Source organism: Macrotis lagotis, chromosome 8 (assembly GCF_037893015.1).
Source record: "Macrotis lagotis isolate mMagLag1 chromosome 8, bilby.v1.9.chrom.fasta, whole genome shotgun sequence".
NCBI lineage: Eukaryota > Metazoa > Chordata > Mammalia > Peramelemorphia > Peramelidae > Macrotis > Macrotis lagotis.
Window position 1 is genome coordinate 120,479,011 of NC_133665.1, and position 18,917 is coordinate 120,497,927.

General features: G+C 35.2%; 1 protein-coding gene across 15 annotated transcripts in view; it reads right to left on the minus strand.

The window, feature by feature from the left end:
- COBL (cordon-bleu WH2 repeat protein) overlaps positions 1 to 18,917 on the minus strand; it is a 330,921-nt gene that overhangs the window by 187,636 nt on the left and 124,368 nt on the right. For 8 of the 15 annotated variants that reach the window (XM_074198296.1, XM_074198307.1, XM_074198306.1 and 5 more), the window contains 4 exons: positions 17,128 to 17,356; positions 14,558 to 14,602; positions 9,847 to 9,938; positions 5,882 to 5,956 (listed from right to left, as the gene is read on the minus strand). In XM_074198296.1, the coding sequence (XP_074054397.1) occupies positions 5,882 to 5,956; positions 9,847 to 9,938; positions 14,558 to 14,602; positions 17,128 to 17,356 (441 nt within the window). The remainder of the gene's footprint in view (positions 1 to 5,881; positions 5,957 to 9,846; positions 9,939 to 14,557; positions 14,603 to 17,127; positions 17,357 to 18,917) is intronic. The other 7 variants (XM_074198308.1, XM_074198299.1, XM_074198297.1 and 4 more) reach the window with 3 other exon arrangements.

Consider the following 18,917-nt stretch of genomic DNA (forward strand, 5'->3'; position numbering starts at 1 on the left):
AATAAGATAAAATCTATTAGCATTTTTTCAGGCTTACTGAGCTATGCTAAGTCATAAGATACAAAGAAATGGGTATAAACAAGAGAAGTTGTAGAGGTAGAAACAAGATTTTGTATCTAATTAGATACATGGAGTGAATATTAATGAAGAGTGAGGATAACACACTGATATAATAAAGTTGGTGATTTGAGGGTAAAGATAAAGACTATACAATATTGCAAAGCATTTTCTATTAACTCATTATAAAATAATTGATTCAGCTGAGCAAAATAGAGTCTTAATGAAAATTTATTTATTAATAAAGAAAACTTAAATAATTTTGATCATAGTTAGTCACCCATTTCAAGTAAGGCATAAAATACAAAGCTATGTGCCTGAAAAAAGAATTTGTTTCTGGTATAAAGGATGCTTAGTGCAGTCCAAATGGAAGAGGGATTCTCTATGGATGGGGAAATCTTCCAGGTGATAAGTTGATTGCAACCAATCCTGAAAATATGGTAGAATCTTCTAGATGAGATACGCAATATCTCAAAAGAGACTGATTTAATCAGTCAGGAAAAGTCAAGTGGATGAAGAATGCTTGAACATCCAGATACGAAGCTGTATGTAATAGCTCACTGAGTTGATCCAGTATCTTATCCTAGGTATGCTATAAAAGGCCCAACCAGCATGTCTGAAGCTTTTCTCCAGATCCTTTAACATTAAAGAGGTAGAACTCAAACAATCATTTTCTGTTCCTGTATCCCTGGATGATATTTTAAGGTACTTTTCACCCACCAGTCATTTATAATGTTTATCAAGTTCTTTATACCCACCTCATATCCTTCCATTTTCCTTCCACTGACTAGCAATCAGAACCTTTGATGTGTTCATGTTACTTAGGTCCTGAGTCCATGGAATTACTCAAGTAGAACAGTACCTTTAGGCTGATTAAAAAAAAAACTTGCAAGGCTATGTCTTTTTGCAAGTGACTTGCCCAAGGTCACACAGTTAGTCAGTATTAAGTGTCTGAGGCTGACTCCAGGGCTGGTGCTCTCCACTGAGCAACCTCACCACCCCAATTCCTGCTGATTTTAAAGGACCTTTCTAAGTTATCTAATGCAGCTTACTGGTGAGGGCACTGAATTAGGAGTTAAAGAGATCTGGGTTTAAGACCCAGGAAGACAGGGAGTACAGGAAAAAAGTCAAGAGGACTATCTCAGACACTTAATACATTTTCTGATGTTGAAAAGGTTGCAATTTCTCATTGGATAGATAACTTCTAGGGTCTCTTCCAGTTCTACATCAATGATCCTATGATCAGTCATAATGAAGAAAAACTTTGAGCAAGTTACTTAACTTTCCTGAATCTCATTTTCCATAAATAAAATGTGAGGTTGCAAGAGATAATCTCTAAGGTTGGCTCCAATTTGAATACTCTGTTATTAAATTTAACTTTGTTGCCCTGAAGCCACTTAACCTGTGTTTTTGAGGGGCCATATTTCCTGGAAGAAGTATATTATCTGAAGTCACCAAGATAATTAACTTCATTATTAAAAATAGCCCAATTTTATAGACACCAGGTCACCCATTTAATTTTCTCCCTACTAGGCAGAGAAACGAATGACTCTTGGACCATTCAAGGACAATCTATAACATGAATTAACTGAATAAAGTTATATGGGAAAGGGTATTTCAAATTCTCATTTACTTATAAAAACACCACCATATTTTGGGTTAACACTTAGGTAATTTGGAATTTAATGGAGCACATTCAGTTTTGTTTAAAACAGATTAAGTTCTTTCTACATACAAGGAACTTTGAAGGCTACTAAAGATTTTCTTGTGTTCAACTGCCCAAGTATTTATCAAACCATTATGATATGCCAGTGACTGTGCCAGATGTTTGAGACATAAAGACAAAAACTAAAGCCCTAGTCCCAAAGAAATTTATATCATCCATAGTCAGATCATTCTGACTGTATGGAAAATTTTAAAATTTAAAAAAAAAAAGTAATACATCCTTGACTCAGACCAGATTGCAGGTTTCAAAATTACTTGAAATTTCAAATGGAACAAGATGCGTTTGAACATATGCTATTTACAAAATCTTATGCTACTAATTATTATAATAAAGATCTCTACCTATAATTATCACTATACATAATCAGTTATAATTATCACCACACATAAAATCAGGTTGTCACTTTGGGATGAGAGCAAATAGAGCCAGAAGCACAGTGATGAAGTTAGATTGAGCATGCCTACAGAGAACTACCAAATGCAGGGATTGCATATCTTGGTAATGAAATAAAAAATAAAATATGATAACTTTATCAAATTATATACAGAAAATGGCTATAGCTGCAATAGTAATAAGAAGACTATGATTTCCACCATCAAACTAGTTTGGACTTAATTTCAAATAAAACAAATCAAGTTAGGGAACCTAGTTCTAAGATGAGTCAATGATAATGCTGGCTTCTATATTTTCAATCCTCAAAGAAGTTAACACAGCTAGCTAACTAAAACAAGGGAGTGTTAGATTGAGTCAAGAAATGTCTATCTTTGCTATGGTTTTCATGAAGAACCTAAAACAATGTGGCCCAAGTAGACTAGTGTATAAATTGATGATGCAGTGAGATTAATTTTGTATATTGCAATTTTGCACTTTTCAGAATGGTGTTCTAAGACTGAGTTTCTCTAAGGGAAAAGGATGGCATAATTCAGAAGTTCATATAAATAATAAGTATGAAACTTGAAAAACACATTTCAGGAGTCTGAGGAGATATTTTAACAACCTGGTGCACCTGTCAACGAAATATTAGGAACTCCCCAAAGGACTCTGTTAAGATCCTGCAAGCCAAGGTTGTTATAAATGGCAGAACAATAAAGATAAAGAATGAAAAATTTATCCCTCAATTTGGTTGTTCTGTCTGAATGATGCCAAACACATAGGGCCCCTTTTTTGTTCTAGTCTTCTGTATTCTAGACTTCCTCACTTTTACCCTTCTTTGGTGAAAGCCTCTTTAAAATAGCACATTAGAATTATAGTATTTATTTTTACTACACAGATTCATTTCAACACTATATTTTACAACAATGGAGTTTAAAAGTACATTGGGGGGGGGAGCACTACGTGATGCAGTGAATAGAACACCAGCCCTGGAGTCAGGAGTACCTGAGTTCAAATCTGACCTTAGATACTTAATAATTTCCTGGCTGTGTGACCTTCAGCAAGTCACTTAACCTCATTAGTTAAATTAAAAAAATTAAAAGTACATTATGATCATTTCCTTTTAAAAATAATTTCCCTTTAAATGCTTGTGGCTTAAAAAAGTACCTTAGTAGGTTGACTAATAGTATATAGTGAATCACCAATTCCTTAAGATGTTTTAAAATAAGGAATCATTCTAGAAAGACAACTGTCTATTTTGATTTGCCCTAGAACTCCATTTGAAATATACTGTATCTAAATGATTAGACTGGAGATAGGAAGCATATTTTGAGATTTACCCAATATATTTACAGACCCAGTCTTTCTCCTAAGCTAAAATTCTGCATCACTAATGGACCTTTTAAAACTAGACATCCCGTAAAAGCTGAAACTCATTCAAATTAGAATTCATTATCTTTCCATCATAACCTTCCCCTCTTCCAAACTTTATTATTTTTATGGAATCCCTCCATTTCTCCAAGCTTAACCTCAGAGTTATCTTTTGCTTTTCCCTAACCTTTCATTCCCAGGTAATCATTTTTCAAGTCTTGTCCATTCTATCTTTATACCTGTCACACATTCATACTCTTCTCGTCATTCACAATCCTGAAACCCAATTCAGGTACTCAGGTCTTCCTGCCTGGACCACTGTAAGTGGCCTCCCAGATATGTTCCTGCTTGAGTATATCACTATTTCAATTTCCAATTCATCTTCCACACAGCTGCCAGAATGGTATTCCAGAAGCATAGATCTGACCACATCACTTTCCTGTTCAAAAAGCTCCAGCATGTTGCAATAACTTTAGGATCAAATACAAACATCTTTTTTGCCACTTAAAGCAATTCCACAATCTGCCTCCAGTCTACTTTTCCAGACATCTCAGATTCATTCATTCTTTCTTTGTCTGTCTCCTTCTCCCACTCCTTGCTGTGGTTTAGATAAATTGACTTTTTTGCTCTTTTTTTACCCCAAAAGTTTCATCCATCTCCAGACTGTTAATACAGACTATTCCCCTATTCATGGAGTACAATCCTTCCCTACCTCTACTTCTCAGAATCCCTATTTTCCCTCAGAGTTTAGCTCCAGGGCTAACTTTTGCTAGATCCTTTTCCAAGCCCTCCCTGTCCTTGTGCCTTCCATATCATATATTACAATCCTGCAAATAAACTTGCATATATTTTGTATTTATTTATAAGTGTATATATTATCTTCCTCCAATAGAATGCAAGCTCTTTGAGGGCAGGGATTCTTTCATTTTTGCATTTACCTCCCCAGAACTTATCATAGTGCCTGGAAAAAATAGAAGACATTTAAGAAATATTTATTTAATAACTAATTTGCAGAAGGGAAGTGATAATGCAATGGCACTTTTATGCTTTATGGGTAATATTTCATTGATGTAGGAATTTTTCTCTGTGTGTATTTCCATGCACATCTATCATTCCTTATAAAATGTAAACTCCTTGAAAGCAAATATTGTTTTGTTTTTATTCCCCTTCATATTTCCCATACCCAACATACTGCAGCAAATACCTAAATGCTTGTTGACTGATGAACTAACTGATCCTGTGCTCTTGTTCATGTTTTCCCATGAAACCTCTAAGAGCCATACCAATATGCAGAATGATCCTCTTCTTGGTCATCAAACATTTTATAGGTTCCAGTTCTCTCTCTTGCTGTCACAGAATGATCAATATGCCACCTTTTCTGATCATAAATTTTCTAGATGTTAGTCCTTATGCCATGAAACTCAATATCAGTCAGGTTTTAAGATACAAATAAGATGTACCATGAGATGGGTACAGGCATTCAAGCTTACATCATTTAAAGTTACACTTGTTTTGCTGTTTCATCATTTTTAGTCATGTTCAACCTTTTGGGGGGTTTTCTTGGTAGAGATTCTAGAATGGTTTGTCATTCCCTTATTGTCCTTCTACAGATAAGGAAACTGAGGCAAACAGAGTTAAGAGACTTACCCAGGGTCACACTAATAAGTCTGAGGCCAGATGTGAACTCAGGTCTTCCTGACTGTTGACCTGGCACAGTATCTACTGTGTCACCTAACTGCCCCGAAAACAACGATAACAAGGTGTATAATTGCATAAAATATGATAGCTGGCTCTAGCCCAATTGAAATATGCAATACAAATTTGAATAATGAGATTATTTTCTTGGTTTCTTATTTGCACTAATTGAGACACAACTCAGTTAAAATAAAGAAAATTAGACTTTATAAAATGAGCAGTTCTGAACTGGTCATTTCATGAGAGAGAGGTGGGGAGAATCATGCCCATAAGTTGAAATTTCACAAACCTAGTGACTTCCATAGTTACTGCAGGCTTTCATTTCTATTACCTCCAAAAATACTTTTGAATTTGCCTGATTCTAATGTCTAAGTTGGAATGGTCAATTGCTTAGGACAGAGTGATTATTGTTGACACTGATGAAAAGCTAACAATATGGGGTAGCGTGTGTGTGTGTGTGTGTGTGTGTGTGTGTGTGTGTGTATGTATACGTACACACACTCATTTATGTGTAGAATGGGTACTAACACAGATATTTTAAGAACCAGTAGCATGGACTATGATGTGATCCATAACTTTAATTTCCTCTTTCTCAATTATGGCAGCCAGTCCTATAGGTGTGGTTAGTTATAAGCACCTATTAGCAGGGTTAGTACTCACATTAAAGTTCTTTTCAGTGGTTGACTTTAAAATATCCTCATCACTCTCCACTCTTAGCATCCCATGCTGCTCAGCCTGGAACACAAGTAAGGTACCCATAGAATAATGTGAAAAAAATTTAAGAACACAAATAATCAGCAAAACAATCTGTAAAAGCAGACATCCAAAAGACTACCAAAATCAATTAAAAGTCAAATTATCTTATGGATTCTTTGAGGATTAGTTATGAGTAAGAGGTAATGTTAGTGATACCAATATCTGCAAAAGTTAGAGCATGAATACTACTTACTTAGGTAACATTTTGAAATCCTGAGTCCAGGGTTACTACCACTTTGACATGTTGCTGTACTTTTTTTCTCTAGCTGTATTTAGCTTTTAGTTGTTTCTATTTTTGCCCATAAAAGAGTATCTTACTCAGTTATGAGTTGGAATAGATGTCTATCAGGTTTCTGAGATTTCCTAATTTGTCTTTTATTGCATCTTTTGCTACCTCTTATGACTCTGAAAACTTCAGAAAGAGAGGGGATTATTTTATATCACTTTTCCCAAGAGTTTATTAAAGTAGCATTGACCAATCAACCAAGGTTCTAGTTTTTTCCTACATTAACACAGATGTAAGATAAATTCAGCAAGAAACAAATATGTGCATGACATGAGTTTCTTTTTTTAAATAAGATACTCTTTTATTTTTTAAATTTTTACATGTAAAGATAGCTTTCAGCATTCATTGATTGTAAGATTTTGAGTTCCATATTTTTCTATCTTTTTCCCTTCTCTCTCCCTTCCTTATGACAGCAAGTAATCTGATATAGATTATTGAGTCTAATAAAAGCATGAATTTTTTTACTGAATTTTTGTATGATATAAGAAGGTGAGTTTAATGGATTCTTTCCTTGAATTTAATTTTTGTTAGAAGAGGAGAAAGAGAGGGATTGCTATATCATGTAAAAAATAGTTTTGTTCTTGGGGTTACACTATTTTTTCCTTTGTAAAATAACATACTTTTTTTTAGGTTTCTGCATGGCAAATGGAGTTAAATGGCTTGCCCAAGGCCACACAGCAGGTAATTATTAAGCGTCTAAAGCCGGATTTGAACCCAGGTACTCCTGACTCCTGACTCCAGGGCCAGTGGCTTTATCCACTACACCACGTAGTCGCCCCACATACTTTCTTTTGTAAATTACCAGTCCTTGGTTTAACTGCAGAGTTTGGCTTATTTTAGCACATAGTCCATTTCTCTGATATTAAGATACTGAAAAATCTCATTAATAACTCAAATCCCTACACAGATGAGAAGTATGTGTTATTTTGGCAATTACAATGGCATATTAGGGGAATTAATGTGTCATGACTACTTTTAAAAATCACCACACTTTAGAACCTTTTATGAAAGTAGAACAAAAGAGAACATAAGGAAATTTAGGACCTTAGCTTAACAAACCACTGACTAGTCTTGGTTAAGAAGGAATTTTTCTAGTTTTGCTGCTATATGGCTGATGTAATTTTGCTATGATGAGTAGGGTTACAGAAACTCATCTGATTTAAATCCTGGACTTTCCTCTTACTAGCTATGTAACTGGGAAATATCAATTCATTTAAACTCTCTGACCCTTTGATTCAATTCTTCCACCTGTAAAATGGGAATAAGCTCTAAACTCACCACCTCATAGTTATTTGAGCAAGAGGTTTGGGATTCTGAAACCTAATGTGAGGGGTGGCTAGGTGGCATAGTGGATTGAACACTGGCCCTGGAGTCAGGAGGAGCTGAATTCAAATCCAGCCTCACTTAATAATGGCCTAGCTGTGTGACCTTGGGCAAGTCACTTAACCTCATTGCCTTAAAAAATAAAAGTGCATCAGAAACTTAATGTGAGCAGTTAAATAACTGAGATACTGGATCAAAAGTACTTTTAAGTTTTCCAAATATCATATGACCAAGCTATCATGATAACCTTCTTTACAGAGTACAAAACATTTTTTTATTCATCCAACAGCTGACACACATACATCCAACAGAAAGTTAACACACACGTTGATACAAAAGAAGAGAGCAAAAATAATAGGAAATTAGTGATATAAAGGGAAGGGACCAAACAATCCAACTAATAGGAAAAGTTGAACAAACAAAGGCTAGCATTTACACAGTGCAATATATAAACAGAAGTATTCCGTAGCCAGCTTGAATCAGCTCCTAAGAGCTCAAAGTTAAATTTCTAGTAAGTATTTATACCTTGGCAAGGCTATAAAACAGGACTTAATTTATTATTTTATTGATTGTCTAGGCTTAAGAAAGTGATAAAAGAAAATGTTAATAATGCTGATTATACTTGGAGTATGTTGCTTTTCATATTTTTTTCTCCAGATATCCAGTTGTTAAATATTTACCAGCACACCCTTGGTTGTAAGATCTGCAATGCACATATATCATCTTATTTGATCCTCACAACAACCTCAGGAAATAGGTATTTTTATGTGAATTTGAACTCAGGAAAATCAGTCCTCCAGCCTCTAGGTCCAGTACTTGATCTACTACTCCACCAAGCTGTCCTTTAGCTAATAGCAAGAAATTCCAGAAATACTATAAATATAGAAAGCAAAATGGAATATAATAGATATAAAGAGTAAATAAATAGTTTTTGTAAAATTGTCTCTGCTCTCTCTCAATTCTCTTTATACCATATTTAACATATTTTCCCAAAAGCAATGAGGGGAATCAGAATGTTCTAATTCTTCCATCCCCTAGTCAACATATATCAATGAATTTGAGGCCTCAGTGAAATCATCTGTGACTTTATTTTGGTCCCCTCAGGTTTTTTTTTTTAATGCTTTGTCATTCAAAACCCCAATTTATCATTTGGAAAGGTGCCAAAATAAAGCATTCAAATACTTTTTTGTTTTATATTTTTCAAGGCAATGGGGTTAAGTGGCTTGCCCAAGGCCACACAGCTAGGCAATTATTAAGTGTCTGAGACCAGATTTGAACCCAGGTATTCCTGACTCCAGGGCCGGTGCTTTATCCACTGTGCCACCTAGCCACCCCTATACTTTGTTTTTTTTAAATGAAGAAAACTGAGGATAAATGAAACATAAATATTAAAAGAAAACAATACAAGTTCCACTGACTAAACATACAAACATATATTTACTAGATATTCTCTTTTCTTAGTCAAGAAAACATTAATAGCTTTCAACAGCTATGTATGATATCATAAAACAAATGTTTCTTATGTAACAATCAAATCATCTCTTTTCTCTCAGAATCTAGTGAGTGAACATATTAATTTTGAAAAGTTTCCCAATGATATTCCAAAAATACCAAACTTAAAAACATTTAATATTATAAAGAGAAGTAAATATTATGAGTTATATTCCATATGACAATGGAAGAGCTTACTAGGCAAATATACTTCATTAAAATTTGTAAAGGTAAGAACATCCAAGTATCAGAGATTGAGTTGGTTAAATTCTCCTTAGACATTGCTGTATGGAGTCAAAAATCAAGGGCTCTGGGTTCCGAGGTCATGATTTCCAGTTTTTTATAAAGAAAGGGGGTTGGGGCAGCTAGGTGGAGCAATGGATAAAGCACCGGCCCTGGAGTCAGGAGTACCTGGGTTCAAATTCGGTCTCAGACACTTAATATTTACCTAGCTGTGTGGCCTTGGGCAAGCCACTTAACCCCATTTGCCTTACAAAAACCTAAAAAAAAATAAAAATAAAAAAAAAAGAAAGGGAGTGAATTTTACACACAATTTATTCTAACTCACACCTGGAGTTATTTCAGAAATCATAAATATATTGATCTGTGAGCCATACTTTGCAAATCAGTGATTAGTCAATGTATACTTCAAGGAATTCATTTTCTGAAAATACTCTTTGAAAAGAAGAGAGCATTTGACACACAATGTTGTTGTAATGTTATATGTTAATGTTATAACAAACAAGGAAAAGCATCTGAGTTCAATTACCTTATTGCCTCTTTTGCTGACTTTGAAAAACCCCAGAAATTTCTTCTTCTCTTTGTCCATGACATCACTGCCCAGTGATTTTCTATAGGTTTCTGAAAATAATTAAATTGGTGAGTCATTTCTCACTGGTAAATCTTGAGGACTTAAGACTTCAAAAACTTCCAACTTTTTAAAACACAAGCTGAAGAGGGTTAAAAAACCAAACAGTATTAAGTGAGCCTACCTTCCATTAGTAGTTTAGTGATAACTGTCTAACTCCTTAGAAACCTAGTTAGGAATGAAAATAAACCCAAGTAGGATTTTTTTTCCCCTGCAAGTTAGACATCTTTAACAAATTTTTGAAGAAAGGCATTTTGGGGGATAGGTGGGTGGGAGTGAATAGTGTTCTAAATAGAAATTTCTCAGGCCTTAGGGACTATAGGAGCAGTGTAATAGGTGCCATGCTTCAGGAATTAAATATGGGATCAAAGAGACTTAATTATATGAGGTACAACAACACTTTCTGTTTGAAAAAAAATCTGCTCTTCAGTTCAGAGAACAACACTGATGGTATCAGAAACTGAAATTAGAAACTTTCATGACCTACATTACTAGATCCATTACCAAATCTCTTCCCTGATCTCCTTCAGTCTGGGCAGTTTTTCTTCCATGATTATATTCTCTGGTGGGCTCTCTTTCTCTATTGGGGAGGCAGGGGAAAGAGTTGTTTAAAAGTACCTTCTAATTTTGTGCATCAAAATTGAATTATCTTTGTCAAAAGTATCCATATTTAAAAATTGTAAGTATTCCAAACTCCAATTGCCTTTGACTGAAGATTTGTCACTATCCATCCCATTGCCAGGCTCTCTGATAATGTCAAAATAATGTCAAAGGTGTATGTATATGTATCGAAATCAATCTCTCTCTCTCTCTCTCTCTCTCTCTCTCTCTCTCTCTCTCTATATATATATATATATATATATATATATATATATCACCATTAATATTACTGTTACATGTGCATTAGAAAGATATCAGTATCTGGGCAAGTAGGTGGAGCAGTGGATAGAGCACCGGCCTTGGAGTCAGGAGTACCTGACCAGACACTTAATAATTACCTAACTGTGTGGCCTTGGGCTAGCCACTTAACCCCACTGCCTTGCAAAAATCTAAAGGAAGGAAGGAAGGAAGGAAGGAAGGAAGGAAAGAAAGAAAGAAAGAAAGAAAGAAAGAAAGAAAGAAAGAAAGAAAAAAACAAACTAGTATCTAGATTTGTAAAGCAAAGAAACTCGAGCTATTCCAGCAGCTAAGCTAGTTAAAGTCTCCTTAAACTTTGGTGGCTGGAACCTAAGTCAAACACTGGAACAATGAGGACAAGTTCTCTATTTCCATAGTTTATGGCATTCTATAAAAATCCCCTATTAACAATGTATATAATATTTCACAAAATCAACAGATTATACTCATCATATATCTGGGTCTCACAATTATCCTAGGAGGTGGGAAGAGCAGTTATTATTATCTTCATTTTACTGATGGGTAAATTAAAGTAGATAGGAAGAAGAAAGAATTGTTTGTGCTTGCAGGCAGCTTGTCTCTCTGCATGTTTACAACAACCAGAGCTCCACCAGCTGGAGATTATTATTTTATAAACTAGGATGATTGAGGTGCTACCTCCCCAAATCAATTTAAGGATTATTTTATTCCAGACTCTACTCACTCCAGAATTCATGCCTGAAGTTAGAAATGTTATGGCACACAGGAAAAAGATTGTTAGCAAAGTTAAAGTTCATGAACATTCAAGAAGAAAGATAAGCTAAGGAAAATGTGAACCTCTCTAAAACTGTTATCTGAATAGTATTCATGTTTTCACTGAAAACTCTTAATCTCAGAAATGTATGTACAACTACATCAGGGGTCTTTATGCAAACTCATCTAAAGGAAAAAAGTTAACTTAAATATCTTCTTTAAAAGATTTTTTAGTCACAATCTTACCTAAATTCTCCAGGATACATAAAGACAATAGAGCTGTGTCAAACAAAGTTTTATGAAATATAGATTATGCAAACACACATTGGGGATAGTACAGTTTCAGTGATTATCTAAAAAATCTTGAATTATCATACTGGATCAGTAAATATAAGGCACTCTCAATGAGGAAACTCCATTTACCAATGCATCTCTGTATCTCTACAGAAACTTAAAAGCTTAAAGAATTGTTTGGGGCCATTGAAATGGTGTGTCTTGTCCAATGGCTATAAGAAGTGGGATCTGGAATCCAACTCTACCTGATGTTCAGGTGTGCTTTCTATACTCTGTACTAGACTTCCTCTCAAATATAAAATAGCTGTATTAATTCCAAAAGGCAAGATACAGGAGGAGGACCTCAAAATTAGGAAGATCTTGTTCAAGTACTGCTTCTAACAAACTAGTTGTATGATCACAAGTCACTGAACCTCTTGGTGCACTAGATACCACTCTAAGAATGTTATAGAAAGGGTGCCAGCCTGCCTGGGTAGAAAGGTTCTTCATCTGAGAGTTTCCTGTGCCAGTGAAGTCATAAGTTTAGTGCTCATCTTATGGTTTAGGTCTGGTAGTAAAAGTTCTATCACTTTTTAGCATCAGAAACAGCATATGCTTCCCAAGGCAAAGGGTACTTTATTTTATTGCCATAACTACCAATTGACTAAAACTCCACAAGGCTCTGACCTCAACTATAAGCTGAGGTGATAAAATAGACTTTGTCTATTTTTATTTTAGGTTATTTTATTATTTATTATTTTATTATTTATTTTAGGTTTATTTTGGCTCCAGAAGGAGAAGTGGGACATGGAAGCAGGTGGCTTTCGGGCAATGCAATTGGTATGGAGAAATCAGTCTCAGAAAGTAGAAAAACATAACTTTAGATTTTTCCTAATGGAATCTGAGTTGGTCATATAGACCCAGATTTCCTGGGACATTATATGACTAGGAAATTTCATGAGTATATAGCTGAAAGAAGTGAAAAGCAAACTATTATATATTTGAATATTATTAATTAAAAATAATGGTAAATTGAAGAAAGAAAAGTCAGAAGGGTAATCTTCTGCTCTATACATGATAAAATCGAATCCAGATCAATCTCAACAAGCATTTAACCATATAGACTGCCCTTGTCCTCCTGAATTCCAGTCCTTCACCACCCCCAAATGACTTCCAGACATCTCACTGGATGATGTTCCATGGGCTTCTTCAGCTTTCCTTCTTTCAAACTTCCCTGTCTCTCTCCAGGGCACCTCCAACTTTTCATTCATCTTTGGTGAGATGCTCCCAGCTTTGGACTCTCCCTCAAAAGGACCTCATATTTACATTTAACATCTTCTGACTACTTGTACCTACCTCTCCCAACAGAACAAAATCTCCTTGAAGGCAGGACTGGTTTCAATTTTGTTTTTGTATTTCCAGTACTTAGTACAGTGTCTGACAAGTAGAATGCATTTAAAAGTGGACTGCTGATTAATTATATGCATGTGAATGTAATAAAAACACTGTATAATAAAGTTCTATAACTAATACAGAGGGTCCACTTTCCCAGTTAATTGACTGAATTAGTCAATTGTTAGTTTATTCATGTATCTACCCTAGGAGTGACACAAAGCAACTGTGTGTGTGTGTGTGTTTAACCAGACTCTATTCTTAAAGTTAGTCAAAATTTGTGAAAGAAGATTAATTTTGTGTGTATGTGTGTGTTTAACCAAACTCTATTTTAAAAAATGGTCAAAATGTGTAAAAGTAGGAAGATTAACTGTGGGCTAACACATAGCATTGATATGCACCATTCACTCACAAATGTTGCTGAAACCAAAACTATGGTTTTCTTGTTGCATCAAAGACTTTTGGTGTTGGAAGACCTCACACCTCCACATTTTGTAGATTAAGAAACTAAAGTTTTGAGGGACCAATAACTTGTACACAGTAAATAAATTGCCAGACCCATAATTCAAACCCAGGACCTCTAGCTATAAATTCAATTTCCTTTACAATGTACAAAGAGGTCTCCTTTCCTTATTTCTAAAAGGCAGTCAGTCAGTCCTGAGTCTTCTCATAGGACAGCACAGGATTTCTGTGTGACTTCAGAACTCCTTTGGTGATGTTCATTTTTTAAAAAAAAATATCAATTATCAACAAAGAAAACAACATAAGTACAAAAACATGGACTAAAAACTCAAACTAAAATAAAATAAAAAAAAAGTTTACGGCCCACGCCCTCTGAGGAGGGAAAGTTTCTATGTGTGTACTCCTAGTAGCACAAAGTTCTATCTACAGTGACGCTAGATAAGAATGTGGAAAACTGATCGTTTATGCTTCATGTCGGACCTGGGTCTTGACCTGGAGGCTTACAGCTACTTGATGGGGGGTGAGGTGTCAATGATTCATGAAGTGTTCATTTTCTAAGGTTGCCTCATACACAAACATTTGAGATCACCACAGCAGATTTTCAAACAATGGATATTCCCCTCTTTTCTTTTCCTCCCCAAAGGGCATTAGGAAAGGATGTAATCAATCATGATGCAGTTACAACACACAACCCTCCTCCTCCCACCCCCAAATCCACAGGAAATACAAACTGTCTTATTTCATTATGTTCCATATTATACAGTCACCACCCAAATACTGCATTCTAAAACAGAGCCATGCAAAGCAGTTCCCAGAGAGGGGCTCAACTGTCATCTTAAGCTTTCCTTTACTGTACCTCGATAGACCAGAGAAGGTTCTGATTGAGTTTTGGTCAGAAGAACTAGAAAAAGTAGCCAATGAGAGAACAAGCAGGAAAAACAGTTAAAAACAAACAAACAAAAAACAATCACAGATGGCAAAACCAAAGATATAATAATAATGAAAGAAGTTTACAAAGTTCTTTACATTTATTTCATTTACTCTTGGAGGTGTTATCTCCATTCCTAATATTGTTTTACAGAATAGTAAACTGAAGTTTTAGGAAACTGATTTTCAGATGTTCAGAAATAGTAATTGTTGAAGACAGGATTGGAATACAGATCTTTCTAGGCTTTTAAGTCTAATTTCTCCTCATTCCACCATACTGTCTTTCTCTATTGATGTTCAAACTCAGAGTATCTGCTTCCATTATAGCTAACTGGACAAGGCTGTTGTTTTTTAGGTTGATTTCTCAGCTGCTAAGAATTTTTGCGACAGTAGAGGGCAGGAGAGCTTCTTTTTTGGGGTGAATTATTTCAGCTATCAACTTTAAATCCCAAAGCTTCAGGAAACCACAGAAGGGAGATCAATTGATTCAGTGGTAAAGTGATCATCCTAGAGGAACTCTCCTGAATATTCCTCCACGCAGCTGGGAGGGGAGCACCCCAAAAATGTGAATTATCCACTTATTTGGATACTAATGCAGTTCAACAGAAATCTGAAATGGGGAAGGAGTTAGAGTGGGAGGGAGGAGACTATCTAAAAAAAAGAGCAAGGAAAAGAAATCCTTCCTCCCTTTCAGGGTTGGGTGCTTTGTCTGCCTGACACTGAAATGGAAGTTATTTGTCTGTTAGTCCAAAGGGCAGGGAATCCCTTGGCAATAGGTGGCTATGCTGGTATCTGGGTTGTTTTACCTGTTCCACAGCAGGGCTATGTTACAGGAAACCATAAACTAAGAGATCAATTAATCCAGAAAAACCAGGGTTCATCTGACCTTTTCCTGGTAGAGTGTTTTGCATTAATCTTTCAAACACCACCGGGAATTTATTCATCTCACTAATAACCAGGCAAACTCATATTACCTGTAACCTCTCTGGGACTCAGTTACTCATTCGTACTATGGTGGGTTAGACTAAATGTCTACAAGGTCCCTTCCAGCTCAAAGTCCATCATCCTATGTCACACAACCATATCGTGCATAGGAGTATTAAGAACACTCCCAGAGTTTTCTCATTCAGGTTTAATAAGTATACTGCAAAAAAAATTCTAACCAAAATGGCAAAATTCATTGTTCTCAAAATAAGATTTTTTCCAAAACAAAAAATTCATTTTAAGGAAGGAAAGTCTGTGGTCCTTATTTGATGTATTTTTTTTTTTTATTTTGGGGGAATGAGGGAGGGGAGAGGAGAGAGGAATTCAGGTATATGATTAAAAACTTTCTGATCTTTTTATCTGTCCTCATTTCCCTTTCTGGCATGTGATTTCTTTGTGGCAAGGAGCAAATTTTCTCTTTTTAATATCAGGTCCCTCCCTTGGAGTCACAGAAGTTTGTCTAATGGAATTGCACTTCTATCTGTGTCTTTCACTGGCTTTTCCTCATGTCCCCTAATAGTCTTCCATTTAGAAATCTTTATTCTGCTAGCTTCGATTATCCATTTCCTCCATGGAGATGACTAAATCTGAATCTCCATCCTCAACCTTTCTCTAGAGTTCTTCCCATACTTACAAATGCCTTCTACTTTGGATTTCTTACCAATTCCTCAAACTCAGTACATCGAAAAACTAAACTCATCATCTTTTCAATGAAGTGTTGCAATTAATAGAGTTGGGTGCAGAAGATCTGAGTTCAAATCCTGTCTCTCACACTTCCTAGTTGTGTGACTCTTTAGCAAGTCACTTAACTTCTCTCAGCCTCAGTTTCTTTATTTGTAAAATGAGAGCACTGGACTCAGAATCTAAGGTCCCTTCTAGCTCTATATTTAAGAACCATGGAACTTCCCACCCAACCTTTCCCCAGTCTCCTAAGTTAATAATTGTGCACTCATCTTTCATTCTTCCCATTCCCTTATCTGCTGATTAATTATATGTATGTGGACATAATAAAAACACTGTATAATCATGGGTTCTATAACTAATTCAGAGGGTCTACTTTCCCAGTTTATTGACCTGAATTAGTGAAGTGTTAGTTTATAATGTACTTTTTATATCTGTAAATTCAAATATCTACTCTGGGAGTGACACAAAACAATGTATGTGTTTAACCAACAGAGTCAGAGTGTGTGTGTGTGTGTGTGTGTGTAACCAGACTCTATTTTTGAAATTGGTCAAAATTTGTGAAAGTAGGAAGATTAATTTTGCTTGTATTGTGTCCTTAAGCAAACTCTATTTTTAAAAAAACTAGTCAAAATGTGTAAAAGTAGGAAAATTAACTGTGGGCTAACATGTAGCATTGATATGCACCATCCACTCACAAATGTTGCTGAAACTGAAACTATGGCTTTCTTGTTGCATCTGAGACTTAGTGTTGGAAGAACTCATACCCGCACATTTTATTGATTAGGAAACTAAAGTTTTGAGGGAAAATAACTTACACAACTTGGCTCTCACCTTTTTTGTTGTCCCATGCATAGAGCTCCTTTATTCCCAACTCATTCAGTGACTTTGAAAGCTCCAGTTCCTCCCCAGCAATATTATCCCTTAAGAGAATGACGTGCTCTGGGCTGACTTCACATTTTGCACAAATAACTGGGAGAATGTTCTGTAGTGGGACATCAGGGCTCACTCGTACTACGGTCTTCTGTGTTCGCAGGTAGTTCACTATCAGCCGCACGGACTTCTGAAATAGAAATGTCAGAGAAGAAGAAGGTCTTGGGGCAGCTACATGATGCGGTGGATAGAGCACTGGCCCTGGAGTCAGGAGGACCTGAGTTCAAATTCGACCTCAGACACTTAATAATTACCTAGCCATGTGACCTTGGGCAAAACACTTAATCCCACTGTCTTACCAAAAAAAAAAAAAAAAAAGTCTAAACATTTCCCTACCTACCTACAAAAGGATAGAGAACAAGGTAGACAGAAAGTTATTCAGCCCTAACACTTCTGCTACAAATCCAGTAGGTTGATATTAAATAAAGCTACAAAAGGGAGGTACTGAAAAATCAATTCTTCTTGTAAGTTTCTCCATTAAAAAACAAGCTAACAGGAGGATGAAAAAATGACAATCAAGAACCAAGAAAGAACTGAGAAGTCACCAACTATGCATACATGATTATGGTTCAATAGTTCTGATCAGATTTGCACAGAATAGATTCTACATGAATATAAGTCTATCTGCCTATGAATCAGTATAGCTTTAGAGAGGTGAAAATAATTCAACTTAAAGAGAACCATTTTTTTGCAAAAGGTCATCAGGAATGCTATTTAAGAAGTTGGCTGTAATAAACATTTATTTATCTGGGTAAGATGCATAATACATATATTTATATTTATATACATGTAATTGTATATATGCATTTATGTGTTTTCTATACATATATAAATTGATATATTTATATTTGTATGTATATATATATATATACATATTTTTAATTGATCAAATAAGATTAAAGAAAAAAAGCAGCAAATGAAATCAGGAAAAATAAGAAAATAATTTGATTGAATCTGATTCTTTAGGCCTATGGAGAACTGATTTAGACCAAATAATTCAGAAGGCTCACCCAAATAAAGCTGCCCAAAGTCTGAAGTTTGGTACCAGTGCTTTCATTATGTTAAGAGAACTAACTAAAATTTTAAGTCTCAGTCCAGATATTAAAGTCTAAATATACTGTGACAATTTCTTCAATTGTAAAATGGGAATAGTAAAAGCCCCTACCTCACAGGCTTGTCGTGAGGATTAAAAGAGCAAAAGCACATAGCATAGTGTCTAATATATAGTAAGCACTTTAAAAATGCTTATCCTCTTCCTCTCTAATGAGTAACTCTAATAGGAAGAATTTAATTCCTTATTTCTTTAGGAAATACTCAATGAGAAGGCAGTCAGGTAGCACAGTAGATAGAGCACCAGCCCTGGAGTTAGGAGGACCTGAGTTCAAAGTCGACACCATAATTACCTAGCTTTGTGACCTTGGGCAAGTCACTTAACCCCACTGCCTTGCAAAAAAAAACAAAAAAAATAACCTATGAGCTAAAGTTATAACAATTAATAGAAGAATATTCCATATTTAATAAATATGATATTAACTATATGGATCAAATAAATCTGGAGATAAAGTCCTTTGCATTTTACTTCATTTGAATGAAAATAGAACTTCTTAAGAAAGTTCAGGGAATCTTTAAATTCTGGTAATCTGAGAATGATTTATTTCTTTTCATTTAAGTAATAGACATATGAAAGATAT